The sequence below is a fragment of the Schistocerca nitens genome, chromosome 1, assembly GCF_023898315.1.
Source record: "Schistocerca nitens isolate TAMUIC-IGC-003100 chromosome 1, iqSchNite1.1, whole genome shotgun sequence".
Lineage (NCBI taxonomy): Eukaryota > Metazoa > Arthropoda > Insecta > Orthoptera > Acrididae > Schistocerca > Schistocerca nitens.
Window position 1 is genome coordinate 1,299,481,130 of NC_064614.1, and position 18,785 is coordinate 1,299,499,914.

An 18,785-nucleotide genomic window follows, 5' to 3' on the forward strand; every position below is an offset into this window, starting at 1 on the left:
CTCATCTGCTTGTACTTTGTCATTTCTTCTGTGAAAACTGTGTAAAAGATCCTAGTGGTCTTCTGTCTGAAATTTGTCATATTTTCATTTCTCAGTTCTAATAATTTGTTTGTCTGTTTTCAAACCTCAGCGAATGTGCTCCATTCTTTTTCCCCTTTAAGGATGTACATTTTTTCCAAGCTGTTAGAATATGCTTCATTGCTTCATCACATGCCATGTTCCACCATCAATTTTTGTCTTCTGAGTGGTTGCTCTAGTTCTTTTACCATGTCTATAATTGCTTCTCTGATCTCATTTCAATTTCCCATCTTCTTTGTGTCAACCTTTGTGACAAATTCATCCCCATTTTCCGAAAAAGTTTTGTATCAGCTGAATGAACTTTTTTAATTTTGGGATTTGGTCTTCTAGGCTGAAATTTGGCTTGAATTCTGTTAAAAAGTGATCAGAGATTATGCCTAGTCCTCTTCTGTCCTGTATGTTCATGATTCCTGAGTGGTTTTGTTTGGTTATTGCCTCATGAATCAGTTGATATGAGCCTAAATGTGTGTTAGGTCTTCTTTGTCCTTGGTAAATTTCTGAAAAAAGTTTTAAATTGAATTGTCTGTAAAAGGTGATGGATCTTTCTTCATTGTTATTGTAGGATTTATGTGTGGGAAATATTCCTTCTATTCTCTTCCAGTTGTCTTCTGTGCTGACCTGTGCATTGAAACTTCTTACAAGTAGTTTTATGTGGTGCTTTGGTTTGTTTGATGTCTCATTTTCTGGTGTTTTCTGCTCTTGTTGTGGGTATTAGTCGACCACAATATTATTGCACCTGGGAGTGAGGGTGCTTCTGTCGGCTCGTGTGTTTGCTCTGCACTTGAAACCGATCAGATTATGCTCTGCTATTTTAACAACCAGACAACTTGCTCATGAAATTGTTAGGACTTCCAAAGTGTATAAGACAGTCAAAAATATTGATGTGTGTTTTTTTTTCTTTACTGTAATGCCACTGTGTCTTTCCGATAATGGCTGCAGGAGGCCAAGTCGAGTAGTAGGTGTGTGTGCATTTGCTGACCTAAATGAGAGAAGTGGTATTTGCACTGATGTGAATGGATAATGTGTTATGGATTCTCTTAGATTCGAAACTGTTCCAAGAGTAGTGAATTTCGGTTCAGTCTTTATGGCTGGGTTTTCTTTATAAATCCTGTAGGCCTCTGATTCAAATGTACTCTGACCTCCACGTGTAGTTTCATGAAGTACTAACATGAGTATACTGTGTCTGTTTAATACATCCATCTGTTGTTTAAGTTTACCTGCCTTCAGGGAAGTACTGATAGGCAGTGTGCGTGGCAGATGTGTTTTTTTCTAGACCTTATCAGGAAATAGTAAGGAAACCCTGATTCTTCCTTACGTAGTGTTCTAGGCTCTTCAGAATTTGATGGCCAAATTGCATCAATCTTTTCAGTGATGAAAGATTGTTTACCTCCTGGAATGTTTTTCTTTTCAGTGTTCACCTTCACGTCTTGGTTGAAAGTAAATGAGGAAATGTGTTAATGCCTTCAGGGGATGTAATATCTGTGTTCACCAGATGGGTTTAAATCGGGAATATGGAAACAGATGCCTTTTGTAGCTGACTACTTTAGTAACAGTATTGTCATTACACTTCTATTAAAATTTTATTTCAGGAGCCTTAGTTTTGTGACTCTTTGGCTATGGCAATAGTTATTTAGTCATCTAGAAGATTGAACTACATTTGCATCCATAGTCTGCAAACCACTGTGAAGTGTATGGCAGAGGTTACTTTCCATTGTATCAGTTACTAGGGCTTTTTCCACTCCATTCGTGTATTGAGTGTAGGAAGAACGATAGTTTAAATGTAAACACCTGCGCGTGTGTGCTTTCTGTTATTAGTCTAATCTTGTCTTCCCGACCACAGCAGCGATACAGAGGGGTTTGAAGTATATTCCTAAATTCATCACTTAAAGTTGGTTCTTGAAACTTACTAAGTAGTTTGACAGGATAGTTTGCATCTCTATTTATTTGTTTGCCACTTCAGTTCTTTCATTATCTACTTGACATTCTCCCATGGCTAAAAGAAACTTGTGAACATTCATATCGGCCTTCTTTGTTTGTGTTCAGTATCCCTTGTTTGCTATGGGTTCCATACAATTGAGTAATATTCTAAGACGGCTCATACGAGCATTTTGTAAGCAATCTCCTTTGTAGACTAATTGCATTTTCCCAGCATCCTACCAATGAACTGAATTCTTGTCATATGTTTTACCTATGATTGAGCCTAAGTAGTTGTTCCACTTCATATTCCTACAAAATGTTACACTCGCGTATTTGTATGAGTTGGTGGATTCCAACTTTAACACATTGACATTGTAGTCATCATGTTGTGACATGCAAAATTTTACATGTCTGAACATTTGGAGCAAGTTGCTAATCTTTGCACCAACTTTAAGTCTTATTAAGAAATGACTGAATTTTCGTGCAGCTTTTTTCAGGTTGCACCTCATTATAGGTAACTGCATCAACTGAAAAACTTCTGAGGTTAGTATTAATATTGTGCCCCACATTAATATGCAACATGAACAGCAAGGGTCCCAACACACTTCTCTGAGGCACATCCAAAAGTTACTTCATTTGCTGATGACTTTCCATCCAAGATAATATAGTGCATCTTCCCCAACAAGAAATCCTCAGTGCAGTCACAAATCTCGCTTGATATCCCGAACACTTGACTTTTGGTAATAAACATACATGTAATACAGAGTCAAATGATTTAGGACGTAAAGGAACAGTGATTCTACCTGACCCTGCCTTGACCCATGGATTTCAGATTGATGTGTGTGAAAAGTGCAAGTTGGATTTTGCATGAATGATGGTTTTGAATCCATGCTGGCTGTTGTGGAGGAGGTTATTCTGTTCGGCATACCTCATTATATTTGAGCTCAGAATATGTTCTAAGATTCTACAACAAATGGATGCTAAAGACATTGGATGTTAGTTTTATGCATCACTTCTGCTGCCGTTCTGATAGATGGGTGTGTCATGCGCTTTCTTCCAACCACTGGGCTTGTTTCTTTGTTCAATTAATCTGAGGTATGTTAACAGTTAAAAGAGGGGCTACTTAGCTGAAAATTCAGTACAGAATCTGACAGGAATTCCATGAGCCCTGGAGATTTATTCTTTTAATGATTGCAGCTATGTCTCAATACCAATGACACTATTCAAGAATTACATTGGAGTAATACTCCTGGATTATCCTCTGCAAAGGAACATTTGAAAATGGAGTTCAGCATTTCTGCTTTTGCTTTGCTGCTCCCTGTTTCAGTTTGTGCCTCATCCATGAGTGTCTGGACATTAACTTTGGTGCCACTAAGAGCCGTCACATATGGCCAGGATTTCTTTGGGATTTGTGAAAGATATTTTGATAAAATCCCACCATGGTAGTCACTGAAGGCTTCATGCATTGCCCTCTTGACAGCCAAATGTGTTTCAGTCAGCATCTCTCTATATGTAGCCCTATACATTGTTTTAAATATGTTATGCAGTTGTCTCTGATTATTTACAGTTGCTGTATACCATGGAGTGTCCCTCCCATTATGAATAGTTCTACTAGGCATACATTTGTCTAGTTCACGGTCAACTATTCTTTCAAACTTCAGCGCTGCATCTGCCTGTCCAGAGCTAAATGTTTCTAGTTCCTCATTAAGATATGACACTAGCACCACTCTATCCTGTTTCATAAATATTTTCTACTTGTTTTAGTTACCCTTTGTAGTTCGGTAATCGTTGTTGCAATTGACTGCAGACATGAGAAAGTAGAGCGATTTGAAAAATTGCAAAATGCTAAAAGTTGTGAAGCAGCAGACACTTGAAGAAATATATTTATCTAAACTATTCATTTAATCCTGTCCTGAAATTTTGAGTTACACCAAACGAAAAATATTTTCAGTAAAACTAGTTTTTGCTTTGCTGACAGTGACATGTGTAACCGCTAGTCCTCATTCGCAAGTATGATTAAAGAAAAGGAGAGTGGACACCACAACCACTAAGCAGTTGATCACTCCTATGATTTTACATGAACATTGCACAGCATGTTCTGTTGATTCATAAACACACACATAAAAAAAGTTTTGCATCACCTCGGATCCGAGAGTTCTGGAACCTGTACAGAAAATTGGAAAAGAGATCAATATAAACATCATTTCTGCCCTTTTTATTGTTCATAAAAGCCACACATTGCATGTTGTACCACCATACAGCGAGACCTTCAGAGGTGGTGGTCCAGATTGCTGTACACACTGGTACCTCTAATACCCAGTAGCACCTCCTCTTGCATCGATGCATGCCTGTATTCGTCATGGCATACTGTCCACAAGTTCATCAAGGCACTGTTGGTCCAGATTGTCCCACTCCTCATCAGAGTGGTAGGTGGGTCACGTCGTCCATAAACAGCCCTTTTCAATCTATCCCAGGCATGTTCGATACGGTTCATGTCTGGAGAAAGTGCTGGCCATTCTAGTTGACCGATGTTGTTATCCTGAAGGAAGTCATTCACAAGATGTGCACGATGGGGGCGCAATTTGTCATCCATGAAGACGAATGCCTCACCAATATGGTTGCCCTATCGGCTGGAGGATGGCATTCATGTATAGTACAGCCGTTACGGCATCTTCCATGACCACCAGTGGCGTACGTTGGCCCCACACAATGTCACCTCAAAACTGCAGGGTAGCTCCACCTTTCTGCACTCACTGGGGAGTGTGTAAAGCATTCAGCCTAACTGGGTTGCCTCCAAACACGTCTCTGATAAATGTCTGGTTGAAGGCATATGCGACACTCATTGGTGAAGAGAATGTGATGCCAAACCTGAGTGGTCCATTCGGCATGTTGTTGGGCCCAACTGTACCACGCTGCATGGTGTTGTGGTTGGAACGATGGAGCTCACCATGGACGTCGGGAGTGAAGTTGCACATCGTGCAGCCTATTGCACACAGTTTGAGTTGTAACACGACGTCTTGTGGCTGCGCAAAAAGCATTATTCGACATGGTGGCATTGATGTCAGGGCTCCTCCTAGCCATAATCCGTAGGTATCGGTCATCCATTGCAGTAGTAGACCGTGGGCAGCCTGAGCGAGGCATGTCATTGACAGTTCCTTTCTCTCTGTATCTCCTCCATGGAATGACGGGAACTGATCGTCTGTTGGACCCCCTCCCTCTAATAGGCGCTGCTTGTGCATGGTTGTTTACATCTTTGGGTGGGTTTAGTGACATCTCTGAAAAGTCAAAGGGACTGTGTCTGTGCTACAATATCCACAGTCAATGTCTATTTTCAGGAGTTCTGGGAACTGGGGTGATGCAAAACTTTTTTAAATGTGTGTTTAAGTTCATTACAATACTCACTTTCCAGAGCCTGAGGATTTTTTTGTCCCATACATTGTGATCTCTTCTTGTAGGTCTTATACCCATTAATTATATATATTAAAATAGAATCCAAATAAAATATATTCAAAGCCATCCCCTTTGTCATAGCACTTCAGACTTTTGAGCTCTATTCTGTCTCTTAGGTTCCTTTCAAGATAAAGTTGCTCTTTTATTTTATTCTTCCTGATTTTCTGAAGGCACAAGCAGAGGAACTTCATATCATTTGCCTGGAGAAGACTGCTGGCTGGTTGGGTCAGTGTCACTACTTCTAATCCATATGTCAATAATGGGACAAGGTATGTGCTGTGTAGTTTATCTTTGAAGGTAGTGGAAAAAAATCCTGCCCTGCAGTATATGATAAACAGAGTGAGCTGTATAATTTGCAAGCTGCTTATATTCTATTGCCAGTTTCCCAATTTGTGGTGGTGCCTGGAGAAACATAGTTCACCAAATATTTGACATTTTTCACAATATTAATTTCCTCATTTTCGGCATTCACACCAACCATTTCAGGATTGATACTTGTAACCAAGCCTGCTAATTCATTGTACTAATGCTTAGTACCATTTTTTTGAATTTCTTTGGTGGGAAATATTTCTGCCGAGCAAGGTCTGTTTTCCATGAGCCGTGTACACATCTACTATAGAACAAGAAACAAAAAATATTTTCATATGACATCCTGTTCTATGGCTTTGGATGGTACTATGTAGTATAAGTTTGTAACATGTTACAAACATAAGGCACAAAATCAGGAATGTCAATTAGTTAAAAAATAAGTTACAACTAAGGCTGTGTGTGTGTGTGTGTGTGTGTGTGTGTGTGTGTAGCTAGGTACACACTCTTTGTACAAATTATTTGGACTTCAAGAAAGCAAATTCCTATTAGCATTATAGAAGGGGACCTACTATATGCAAATGGAATATATATTGACTTGACCTTGAAGAGATTATCCTGCATCACTATATATTGTGATCACAAGTATCCATACCACTCATACACAGGAGAAGGCTAAAACAAGTGCATTTTAGGGGATTTTTGTCCATCTCATAAGAGCTTGTGCAACAGTATCTGGCAATCATAGGTCACTGATCTGGATGAAAGAGAAATTTAGGAAAATTGTCCACAGCGAATGGGCATAGTCTGGAATTATACAAACTGTTCCAAGATGTATGACTACAACCACCATCATCTACGGAGATGAATGTGTGAATAACATTATTGTCTCTTGGTGTATCACTATACCTTGTAGATAGAGTATGCCTGCATGGAATGGAAACATCCAAGATCCTCAGTCAAGTAGTAGTTCAGTGTAAAACCACCTTCTGGCAAGCTTGTGCTGACTGAATTTTGATATGAAAAATGTTTTTTGTTGCTCAACTTACTTCATCAAGATTAATGATCAACAGTACTGACATAACACTGCACAGTGACCCTCTCTGATCTTCTTCATACTTAACAGAATTTGAAGGTCAGTGCTCAGACATCAGTTTCCTAATGCAGTATGATAGAAGTCTTAAAAAAAAGCCTTTGAAGATTAGAAGGTTTTGAGTGCTGTTTAGTACAAAACATTTGTAGATTGTTAATAAATTCACCAATAGCTTAGGGATTGGAGCATAATTGGATTGTAATCGCAAAGGCATTTGTTCAGATCTCACTAGTTGCTTCCTTTTTTTTTCTTTTTACATTTTGTAAAATTTCCTGAAACATTTGCAATAAAATGTGCATATCAATAAATGCAAAAATAATATGTTACAAAAGAATAGTGAAACCAGAATGCCTCTACACGTGTATGCCTACCACTGAATTACAAATTAGACAAACTAGAAATATTAGAGAGTAGAATCCTGAGGAAAATTTTAGGTCCAATAAGAAGCACAGAAGACCGAAAAATTGGAAGGAGTGATTAAATATGAAAAAATAACAGAAGAATACAGAAAAGATGACCAATATTTTTTTGGGTATTTATAAAGGATGAATGGAAGTAGGCTGACAAATGAGCCATCAAGTATCTCTGGGAAGAAAATTAACAATAACCTAGATCTGAGAAGACAAAAAAGATTAAAAATACACAACACAAGAGAAGGAGCAAAAAGAAAAAGATATTTTCAGAAGGAAAGTATTAAAATTAGAAGGATTCTGAGGTAGAAGCAATAACAGGACAGGTGTAAAGTGATCTGAAGAAAGAAAAGGATGCAGTGAAAAGGTGAAAGAATACTGGAGGGAAATAAAAAGAGGATATGAGTACAATATAAAACTGTCACAAGGTTCTTTAAGTTGGTCAAAACAGATTTTTTTATAAGTTTAGCTGTTGGTCTTCTATTTTTAGAAGAATCCATTTTTGACCATGGATTCATACATAATATTCTCTTTCTAATGTAATGGAGATCATGAGAAATACTAAGCAAATTGAAAGAGTCTGGGAATACCAGTGAAATTGAGACTGAATGACCACATTTATGACCAGCCAAACCTCAGCAAACAGTGGCATTTAGCCATTACTGAATGTTCTGTGTGCATTCTTATTTTGAAAGGATTGAAAAAGACATCCTCATCCATGGTGGGATTTGAGTACATCTCTCACAACAGCAGAAGGAATTGATGGTACCTATGACCACAATGCCAGTTCTGCTTTCGCAGGAACACAGAACATGGATGTAGGGTTCCAGCCCTGAGTGAGGGAGGCAGGGCGCGTTCTCCCATTCTGCTCCTCGTACCTCGGCCAGACTGAGTTCTCTTTTGTTTATGCTCGCAGCTGTCTTCCATGTTATAATGTCTGCACTTTACTGACAGTATTATCTTCAAGATGGTTGCAACATTTATTGAATGTTGGCCGTAAGCAAAATAAAAAACAAAACCTCATTAATGTCTGGGCTCTTAAAAAGAATCACCTGAGGGAAAGTCAACACAAACTATTTGGTCTGCAGAAAAAAGCACAACATCTGCAGCCTACAAGTTGTTGTCACCCAACACAATGCAGTGGTATGTTGTACTCCCTGGTTCTGCATGACAATTTGCTGGGTGAGCTTCAGCATCTGAGGATGGTTTTCCCACAAAATGACTATTCAGAGAAATAAATTCACTGAACATTCCAGCTCAAGTGAGACCAGTTAATTGAACAATATGAAGAGATACAAACTGCATCTACACTCTACAAACCACTGTGAATTGCATGGAAGAAAGTACTTCCCATTGTATCACATATCAAGATTTCTTCTGCTTCCAATTACTTATGAGGAAGATGATTTGCTTAAATACCTCTGTGCATGCTGTAGTTAGTCTAATCTGATCTTTGCAGTCCCTTCGGGAGCAGTATGTATGGGATTGTCGTGTAATCCTAGGTTCCTCACTCAATACAGTTTCATAAAACTTTGGAAGTAGGCTTTCCAGACATAACTGACACCTACCTTCAAGTGTCTGCCAGTTCACGTTTTTAGGTATCTAAGTGATGCTCTCCTGTGAGTCACACAAACCTATGACCATTCACCCAGCCCTTGTTTGCACACATTCAATACCGCTATCAGTCCTGTCTGATATGAGTCCCACACATTTTAGCAATATTCTCAGATAGGATAGGCTGCAATACTGTTCTGTAAGCAATCTCCTGTCAAACTCATAGTATATTTCCAGTATCCTATAGATGAATTGAAGTCCATCACCTGCTTCACCGAGGCTGAACCTATGTGATCATCCCATTTGGTATTCCTACAGACTGTTGCATCTATGTATTTGCTGATAAAGATTGTCACCGACTCATGTTGTAGTCATAGGATATTATGTTTTTATGAAGTGAAAAAATTTACTTTTCAGGACATTTAAAACAAGTTTCCAATCTTTGTACCACTTTGGAATCTTATCAAGATCTGACTGAATATTTGTGCTACTTTTTTCAGACAATAATTGATAACTGTGTCATGTGTGAAACTGCTGAGTTTGTACCCTTATCATCCAGATCGTTAATATGCAACATGTACACACTTCCCTGAGGCACGCTGGAAGCTACTTCTTCGTCAGCTGAGGACTCTCCATCTAAGATAATATGCCATCTCCTACCTACCAAGAAACACTCATTCTAGTCACAAATTTGATCTGATTAAACTTGTAATTGTACTTTTACTAATTAGTGTACATGTGATACTGGCTCAGATGCTTTTTGCAAGTCAAGAATTACTGTAACTTCAGGGCTGTCTCAATGTACAATTTCAGTTCCTATGCCGTCCACCAGCATCTGGACACTTAATATGCTTTGCATACGACCAGACCTTTGTTAGTAATTATGAAAGCTCTCTTGATAAGATCCTCCTGTAGTAGTCACTGAATGTGTGACTCACTATCCTTTTGAAAGCCAAATACATTTCCTTTGGCTTGTATGAATAGCCCTATGCTTTGTTTTACTCTTATTATACAATAACTGCTGTATCTTTACAGAGACTGTGTACTTTGGAGATACCCTCCCATCATAAGCTGTTCAGCTAGGCACATACCCAGTGTCTGGCCAGTTACTGTTTTATGAATGAAACTATATGATTACAGAAACCATTTCAAGTCTCAAAGACCTATGATGTGTACATGCAGATGGAAGTAATGAATGAAAATTTGCACTGAGGCCAGGGTTTGAAACTGGGTGTCCTGCACACTAGGCAGATGAGCCACCCTGGCACAGTGATTTTGCACAACTGCAAGGATGACCTTAGCACCCCCCCCCCCCCCCCCCCCCCCAATCCAGGATGGTGTGGTAGCCAGCATAACTACCCAGGAGACCTCATTTGTTTGTTCGGAAGGTGAATGTCAGTGTTTGCCCCCTTTCGGCCAATTGGCGATGACAGAATTGAGGCACATGCCGTGCAATCTTTCTCAAACGGTTTTACAGAAACTATTTGGTAAAAAAGTCTCAATTTTGTACTATTTATAGTTTTATATTCCAGCTTCATGATGATGAGCCCATAATTTCGTTACTGGTCATAGTTATTGCGATATTTGCACATAAGTAAGACACTGGTCCAAATTTGAAAAAGTTTGCAACAAAAAATAGGGGTCACTATGATTTTGCATTTGGTACATATACATAATATGTTGCTTTGTGTGAAATTTAGCTGAGATATTGAACTAGACTTTGTGGAGGTCTCTATCTGTTACAAATCTCGAGAAAATTGATCTGACATAGCACACTCATCTGCAATCGCACGCACTGGTGATGTAGCCATTCCTCATATTTCGTAACTGGTTTGAGATATCAAAATGTGTTTTTGTCAAATGGTAGCATGCAGGAGAGCATTTTGCCAAACGATTATTGTGCAAAACTTCATTATCTATCATGTTATTCTACTAACTACACACTTTTTTGACGAAAGACTGTAATTTTTAAGGCCCGACAATAGCTGGTGAAACAAGAAATGCTACAGGTTTTGGAACAACATAAGTGAAGACATTACACGTATATTTTTGTACCAAGGATGTGCTTTTTCGTAAGCTATTGATCTTACTTTTCCGCAGTTAATAAACCGCTGTTTCGAAATTCTCTTGCAGTGTCCTCTGCACAGCACGTTAGTGAAGTAACACTGTGTAAACTCGACTGTGTTTTCACAAAAAAGCTAATTTTAATATGGGAACAAGAGAAATCTGTAGGTTTTACTCAAAATTTACACTCATTCTCTGAAAGTTACAGATGGTATAGAAGTCAGGCGAAAATAAATCAGTATTTTTGTTGCATTTTCACTGGAATTTTTTTTTAGATACTAACCAAATCAGAGATGGTTGAACTTTTTGAATGTTCACCACTTTTTAGATACTAACTGAAGCAGAGGTGACAGAACTTTCTGAATGGTCACTGTGCAAATGTGGGCATGGAGGGGTTCCACTTAGTATTTGCAGAAAATGTTAGTGTAGGCTTCAGTTTAGAATGGCACTGCCCCTCCAGTGCTCGGCATTTCCCCTGCACTGCCTGTCAGTAACCTCCGCCATTACCACTCTCCCAACACGTGCCCCGCTGATTGCGCATCTGGCGGCTACGTTATTCTGCGTGCACACTGCAAATTTTCATTTGTCACTTGTGTCTGCTTATATACATCATAGATGTTTGAGTCTTGAAAAGGTCTCTGGAACCATGTAGTTTGATTTGATTAAGTCACCTACGCTCGGGTTTCAGGCAGGATCGCCATTTTGTTCAATGTTGGGATGATATTCCAATACAGTTGGAAAGCCTCTGTGATGCTGTTCAAATTTAGGGGAATCGCAAAGTGAGCTGAGGTGTGAATGGGAATTTGGATTGAGGGGGGAGGCATGCTAGGATAGTCCATGCAGTTGCGGAAAGCCACTGTGCCAGGGTGGCGTAGCAGTGAGCACATTGTCCGGTCAGCAGGACAGCCGTGTTCAAATCCCGGCCTCGGCACAAATTTTCATTTGTCACTTCAGTTTGCATGTATACATCATATTGTTTTATAATTGAGCCACAGTTACTTTATGTGCTTCTGCCTAAAGGCAAACGCCAATCTTACTGTGCTTCAGTGCTGGATAAAATAAATGTTGTGTGCCTCCCAGTTTGGTGCTAGCCTTACATTCAGTGCCACTTCAGTAGCATTTCTGCCAGCTTTATAGCTTGTATTACAAAGCAGCTTTCCATTCAGTGTCATGAGGCTGAGTGAACCCCATTCCTTGCCTTTCCACTACAGAAAAAAAACCTGAGATTATCTCTGAGAACTGAACTTGCAGAGTCATCGGTAGTCATTAATGTTGATACTTTAGTGACGTGATGCTTATTCAGGGAACAGCAGAATACTTAACACATACAGCATTAAATGTATCTTTTGCCCATCTGCCAAACTGAGGAATTTGGTGGTACCTGTCACAGAAGACCTCAGGAAAAAAGTGTTTATTAGATTTTGTGTCAGTGTGTCCATGTGACCCACAGCAACTTTGTCATGGAACAAGTTAGTATGTTGTTTACAGAATGCTGACAATAAAAATTTATAAATTAAAGAATCAATAAAACATGAAAAAATTGTGGGGTAATATACAAACAAATAACACATTACAGAGAAAAAGTTCTCAACTACTGTGAGGGACTCCTGTACAGAATAGAAGAAGTGTGCTACAATGAAGCCTTTCACCTTGTCGTTTAATACTTCAGGTTATCACTCATTTTTTTCACTCCTGCTGGAACCTGCTAAATAGTAAACACCATTGAGTGCAGTGCCGAAGGAAGTATTAGCCAATTGCATATCATTTTTCTGTCTAGTGTTCACTGAATGAATGTCGCAGTTTCTTCTGAACTGAGACAATACTGTCAACAGCAGTTCTGATAATGGAAGTATATGAACAGGAATGAGCTAGAATTCCTTGGCATCTGAACAACAGCCTACACGAAGTTCGGAAACTGTCACTGCAGATCAGTCTGATCACCCTTTTATAAGCTAATAATATTCTTGCTGAGTGCACAGAGTGAATGTAGGTGCACACATGTGTTTGTTTTTGTACTCTAGCTCATCAAAGGATTTCTCCTGAAAGGTAGTGAAGTTTTCATTCTCTTTTTCATGTGCCTCTTGACGACTCGATGCTCTGCTATTCTTCTTTACTTCTAAATAATATACTTCCAAGAAAGTGTTCCATCCTGCCCTCAGTCCTAAAAATTTAAAATGGGTGACTTCACTGACTGACCATCCTGGGACAATAAAATTTCTCTTTGACAAGAGTTCTATGTCAAAAGCTGTGTGCTTTTCATTTTTTTGCACTGAAGTATTAATTTGTCTGACAGTTACATGCTTTTGTTACTGCCTACCATGCTAGTTACATCATTTATTATGTTTCTTGCCTTGCAAGATAACACATATCATCTGTTAAGAGGCAATGTCATGTCATGTTCAGTGGCAGATCACTGATGTATATCAAGAGCAGCAACACACACTGTGGCACACTCGCCAGCAACACACTCTGTGGGACACTCGCCCCTCATCGCCCCACTACTTTACATGACCCTACGTCAAATTCAAACCTCTTCCATTTTTGTAGACACTGGACAACCTTCTGCTTTTGTTCCAACTTATGCAGAAGTACTGAATGGTCCAATAATTTTGTTAAATCTACTGCCACCAACCCATCATTTAGCTCTGATAGTGCCTGACACAAAGAAGACTAAATTGTGTTTTCTGTTAATACCCCTTTCCTGAAGCAAAACTGAGAGTCTAAAATCAAATCATGTGTTCTGAGATGTGCCACTACTCTTGTATATGTTGCTTTCTAAACAACATTTGAAAACAATGGTAGCAAATAAATTGGCCAGTAATTGTCTACATTACCTCTTTCACCCATTTCATAAAATAAATATAAAGTAAAAACAGTATTTCAATTTGTGATGCAAGTGACCATACCTGAAAGACACACTGCGCAGGGGACTGAGTACAAAACTAATGTATGGTGCACTAATTTTCATAATCCTGCTTGAAATTTCACCATACCCATGGGGAGTCTCTACTATTTAATGATGTAATAATTGTTCCAGTTTCATCTTTGTTTGTTTCCTGTAATTTCCCGTGATGTAGTTGTCTTGGAACATCAGCCTTAATGAGTTCTGCATATTTGCCTGTACCAATAAAATTTTGATTTATTGGCCTAATGTGTCACACAGTAGAAGATTGTTGCAATGGACACCGTGCCTTTGACATCGAAATTAATCTGCAATAGCAGAGCATTGTCTTAGCACAAGTCATCACATAATGTGGGAAAAGACCACTATTATATTCCCTGTTTTGTCTTTCTGGGACTGCATTATAAAGGATGCAATATGTATTCAAATTTCAGACAAGCTCACTGATTAGGGATCTGGTACTCCAGCTTAGTTCTGGTTGGAACCCTGCACTTTCTACCATTAGACCCCAACGCTGAAGTGCACTCTAAAAGGGGACTATGGTAATACAGAAATGAATTTTTGATTACTTAGTCCTCACTCTGTCAGACCAAAAACTTTTCATTCCATACCTGTGTGCAGCAAAATAAAGTGTTTCTCATCTGTTCAGCAAAGTCATAATTTTGTGTGAGTACAAGGAAATAACATGTTGAATGTTACTACCATTAAAGCGAGTGACTTTTTGGACAGTGTGAATTTCAGTTGGACAGAAAACTAAAATAATTTTGCACAAACCTGTCACTGGCAAACTCAGATTTTTATTCTTTTCATTTTGACAAGCTGTGCCAAAAGTTTTATTTATATCAATATGAAATCAAATTCATTACTATTATAAAATAAATAAGAACAATTTTTGACGAAGTAAAGGACTTTACTCTATCAGAATATGTCATTTTAATAATTCAGTGGAAAGACACATTCTGATAGGTGAAACTCCTTTATGCACAAGTGATGCCTTAGGTTCAACTTCTAATGCATTTTGTATTTATGTTCCACTTTTTTATGCAGTTATGAGACTTGGGAAGAAGAAGGAGAAAGAAAAAGAAAGTGAAGCAAAGAGTCAGATGGTTGATGGTGTATCGAGACTCATCTGTTCAGCAAAAACGCACAACATTCCACTGAAAGGTATGTGACAAGTGGCAAATGAACAGTTTGTTTCCAGAGTTAATTTCCTTTACTCGTTAACATATTTAATTTTTCACTGTATTACACTTAAGCTAAAAAATCCTGGATGCAGTGGAATGTACCATATGGTGGGGGCATTGATCAGAATTTATGTAAGGAGGCAATGGGAGTGAGCAAGTGGCCATTGAGTGGTGGTGTGCCTGCAGAGGTGTGTGTGTGTGTGTGTGTGTGAATGAATGAGACAGAGAGAGAGAGAGAACTTGCATTAGAAATGGTGCTTAAGTTCAAGAATAATAATTTTATGACTTTTTTTGGAGTGCATGCTTGCTATTCATTGTAGAATTTACATTATACTAATATTAAAATAGTTGCCATTAGTGATAAAATGCGATGCCTACAATATTTTGATGATATTTTTTCTTGTGTTTCAGTATGTATTGATGGTACAGAATGGTCAGCAGTGAAATTTTTTCAACTGTCAGCACAGTGGCAAACGCACATCAAGCATTTTCCAGTTACTCTGTTTAACTTCCCAGAGCCTGCTCTGTAACATCACAGACACAAGGGCACAGGCAATATTGGTTCCTGTTTGTACCACATGTTTTGAATATATCACTTGTCTTTTGTGACTATTAATGGCAGGCTGTGTGTGTGTGTGTGTGTGTGTGTGTGTGTTACAGAGAGAGAGAGATAGAGAGAGAGAGAGAGGGGGGGGGGGGGGATTGCATGAGCATTTGCAATAATTTTGTGTTTCATAAGGCTTTCATTTGCATAATTGTGCTGTTTGTATAATGATGGAGATGAGAGTGTCAGAGTTCATATGTAAATCATTTATACACATCACTAAAACATTTGTCATGTGCCAATCAAATATAATACTATTCTCAGTATTTTACAAAGTGACTAAAGAATATCAATGACAATATTTCTTTTATCCACATTTTTGAGGAATACATGGTGTATCATATACAGACTGCTAATAATACATAAGCTAATACACATTTTGGTATATGTGGTACCAAAACATATTAGAACTGTTGTTATTATTGCACATTTGTCTTCATGTATTGATGTTTATAAACTGAGGCCAAAAAGATCTGATGTTATTAGTTCTTTGGAAAAGTTAATATTCAAAGCTGAGTTTCTGTGTTTGATTTCAGTGTGGTGATTTGATCTGTGAATTGCTATTATTTATTACAAAAACTTTAACTGTGCAATACTGCAAGCCAGAATCATTGGTACACATTTTTATAAGGAGCACAGAGTCTGTGCGAATCTTTACTGTTGTGCACTTTGTCAGCTGAATCTTCTTACTGTATGTGTGTGTGCTCTTGAAGAGTTATCAGTGTGATGTTGATAATTATGTTGTCATTATTTATCTTCTCCCTTGTAAATATTTCATTTCATGTGATTAAGATTTGTAAATTGTAAATATAATTGTTGATACAACTGGTACAAACAGTGGAACATGAACTAGTCATGGGAGAAAATACAATAAACCTGTGCTTATTACACAAGTGAACCAACTTGTGTTCAGCAGAATCAAGACTTGCCAGTTCCTGACATAACTGTTGTGCAGTGCAGTCAAATGTTAGGAAATTATACTACTGTATTTATTACTCTGATGTGATTTTTTATTGTAAAGCTACTTTGTATTTAATACACATGGATCTGATTTTGTCGCAAATAATTCGTGGTTTGTACATAAAAACCAAATAAATGTACTGAAGTATTATGTATCTATTGCAGTGTGCCATATTGCTCTAAAAGTACAGTCATAATTAAATTATGTTAAGGAAGTGTGATATCTAAATATTATTATTTTGTTTATTTAATGCTATACCTGGCCTGTCCATTGTTAAGGTGTGGAAACCAAAACCTTGAGTTAATGTATTCCATTTTGGCAAAAAATTTGTTCATGATTATTTACATGTTGTGCAAGATTGAAGCTGGCAGACTATATTAACAAATTTCAGTCTGTAGAATTACTTGTACAGTCCAGTTCTCTGAAGCAAATTAATGTCCCATTTTTTATTGTCCCATTTTTTATTGTCACACTTTTTGATATCTTCATTCATTCTCATTCTTCCCATAATCATTAATTCAGCTGCTGTTTAGGAGATATTGTTGGAGAAAGAATTTTGTAACAGCTATTTTCTTCAAATCTACAAGGTGTTTCAAAATGATTGTAGGGTTTTTAAGGCTTTGTAGCATTTATTACATTCAACTTACAATTATAAATAATACATCAAAGGAAAGAGCAACTCAAGTTTTTTTTCTCTGTCTATCATTTGCAGTTGTCACAAACTCTAAAGCATACAGACTATGATTTACATAGCAACTTGTTGCCTGATGATGAAAATTTTCTGGATTGTATCATCTTCAGTAATGAATTGACCGTTCACCTAAGAGGAAATATGAACACACAATGAACACATCAGGCAGGCAACAGCAGATGATAAAGTTGCAATAAGACTCCTCTCAATAGAATATTCTTTTGTGCCATACACTGGTGGAAAGTTTATGGGCCTTCTTTTTTCGTGAGGCATCTGTAGATGTTGTTTCTTATCTTGATGTGCTAAAACTGTGGCTCTTTTCTCAGTTGCTAAGGAGCTGAACACAGAACTTTATTTGGCACCAAGATGGTGCACTGCAGCATAACTCAGTATGCAACTGGTTAAATTATGTCATACTCAACTGCTGGCTAGGCTGCATGGGGCTGGATGACAGAGCTTCTATCATATGACCTCCACACTCATCTGATCTGATGCCGTGCGATTTCTATCTTTTGTGGTTGTTAAAGGATAATGTGAATGTGTCTCCGCCACCAGCTGATCTCCCCAACTTGATAAACAGTATTGAAGCAGTTGTTGCAACAAACGTACTGAGCATGGTCTGGGAAGAACTAGTCTACTGACAAGATTACTGTTGTGTGACAAATGGTGCTGACACCGAACACTTATAAGAGAAACTGTGTTGGTTGCTCTTCTGTTTAATGCATTATTTATAATTATAAGTTGAATGTAACAAGTGCAACAAAGCTTTAAGACACCAAAATTAATTTTGAAACACACAATATAAAGAAGTAATACTAACATCATGTGCCCTTGTTTCAGTACAAATTAAAAAATACGTACGTACCAGTTCTCATCTGAATTCACGTAGATTATATACTATGAACAATGTTCCATTTATATTATTCTCAAGGAATCGGAAACAAGATGGTGTTTCCATTTTCTTCTGTGCCAACACAATAAATGCTAATGCCTTGCTAATGACATATTAAACACCTTTATGACTTTGGGAAATCTTCCCTAAATACAGCTGAGATACACAAGCATGGGCAGATCTAAAATAATGTCTGTTCCCTTCTACACAATGCTGGCATTCCTAGAAATGGAAGATTACTTAATTAGGGAAATTTACTGTAATCCAAAGGTCAGGGTTTTAATGTGTCACAAGTCCAATGAATCTTTCAGAATCTTAATGTGGCTTACACTTTTGGACAGATTTTATTTATATGAAAACAAGTTAAGTTGTACCTTATTTGAGTATCAAGCTGTAGTGTCCAGTCACAATTTTGGCTAATTAGGACTTTGGTTCTGTATGAAAATCTACACACTTGGTACAGAGCCAATATCTCCCTTATTAACTTACAACAGAATCTCATCGCGGAAAGGAAAATAAATGATATCATTTAAAAAATTAAAAAAAAAAAATGAATCAAGTACTGTGTTTACAATTTTAATAACTGTAAAATATTACTTTCCAAATGAACTGAATAAACAATGTAAAGTTCTACGTACTGGATCCAGCGAGTCAACAGGTTGGTGAATTTAATGTGCCA

The 18,785-nt window shown here is 37.9% G+C and overlaps 1 protein-coding gene across 7 annotated transcripts in view; it reads left to right on the forward strand.

Annotated features, from left to right (window-relative positions):
- The window catches only part of LOC126202245 (phosphofurin acidic cluster sorting protein 2), a 732,246-nt gene extending 715,569 nt beyond the window's left edge, over positions 1-16,677 (forward strand). For 4 of the 7 annotated variants that reach the window (XM_049936847.1, XM_049936850.1, XM_049936851.1 and 1 more), the window contains 3 exons: positions 5,616-5,714; positions 14,822-14,938; positions 15,370-16,677. In XM_049936847.1, the coding sequence (XP_049792804.1) occupies positions 5,616-5,714; positions 14,822-14,938; positions 15,370-15,488 (335 nt within the window). In that variant the 3' untranslated portion in view covers positions 15,489-16,677. The remainder of the gene's footprint in view (positions 1-5,615; positions 5,715-14,821; positions 14,939-15,369) is intronic. The other 3 variants (XM_049936849.1, XM_049936854.1, XM_049936855.1) reach the window with 1 other exon arrangement.
- Positions 16,678-18,785: the final 2,108 nt, after the last annotated feature.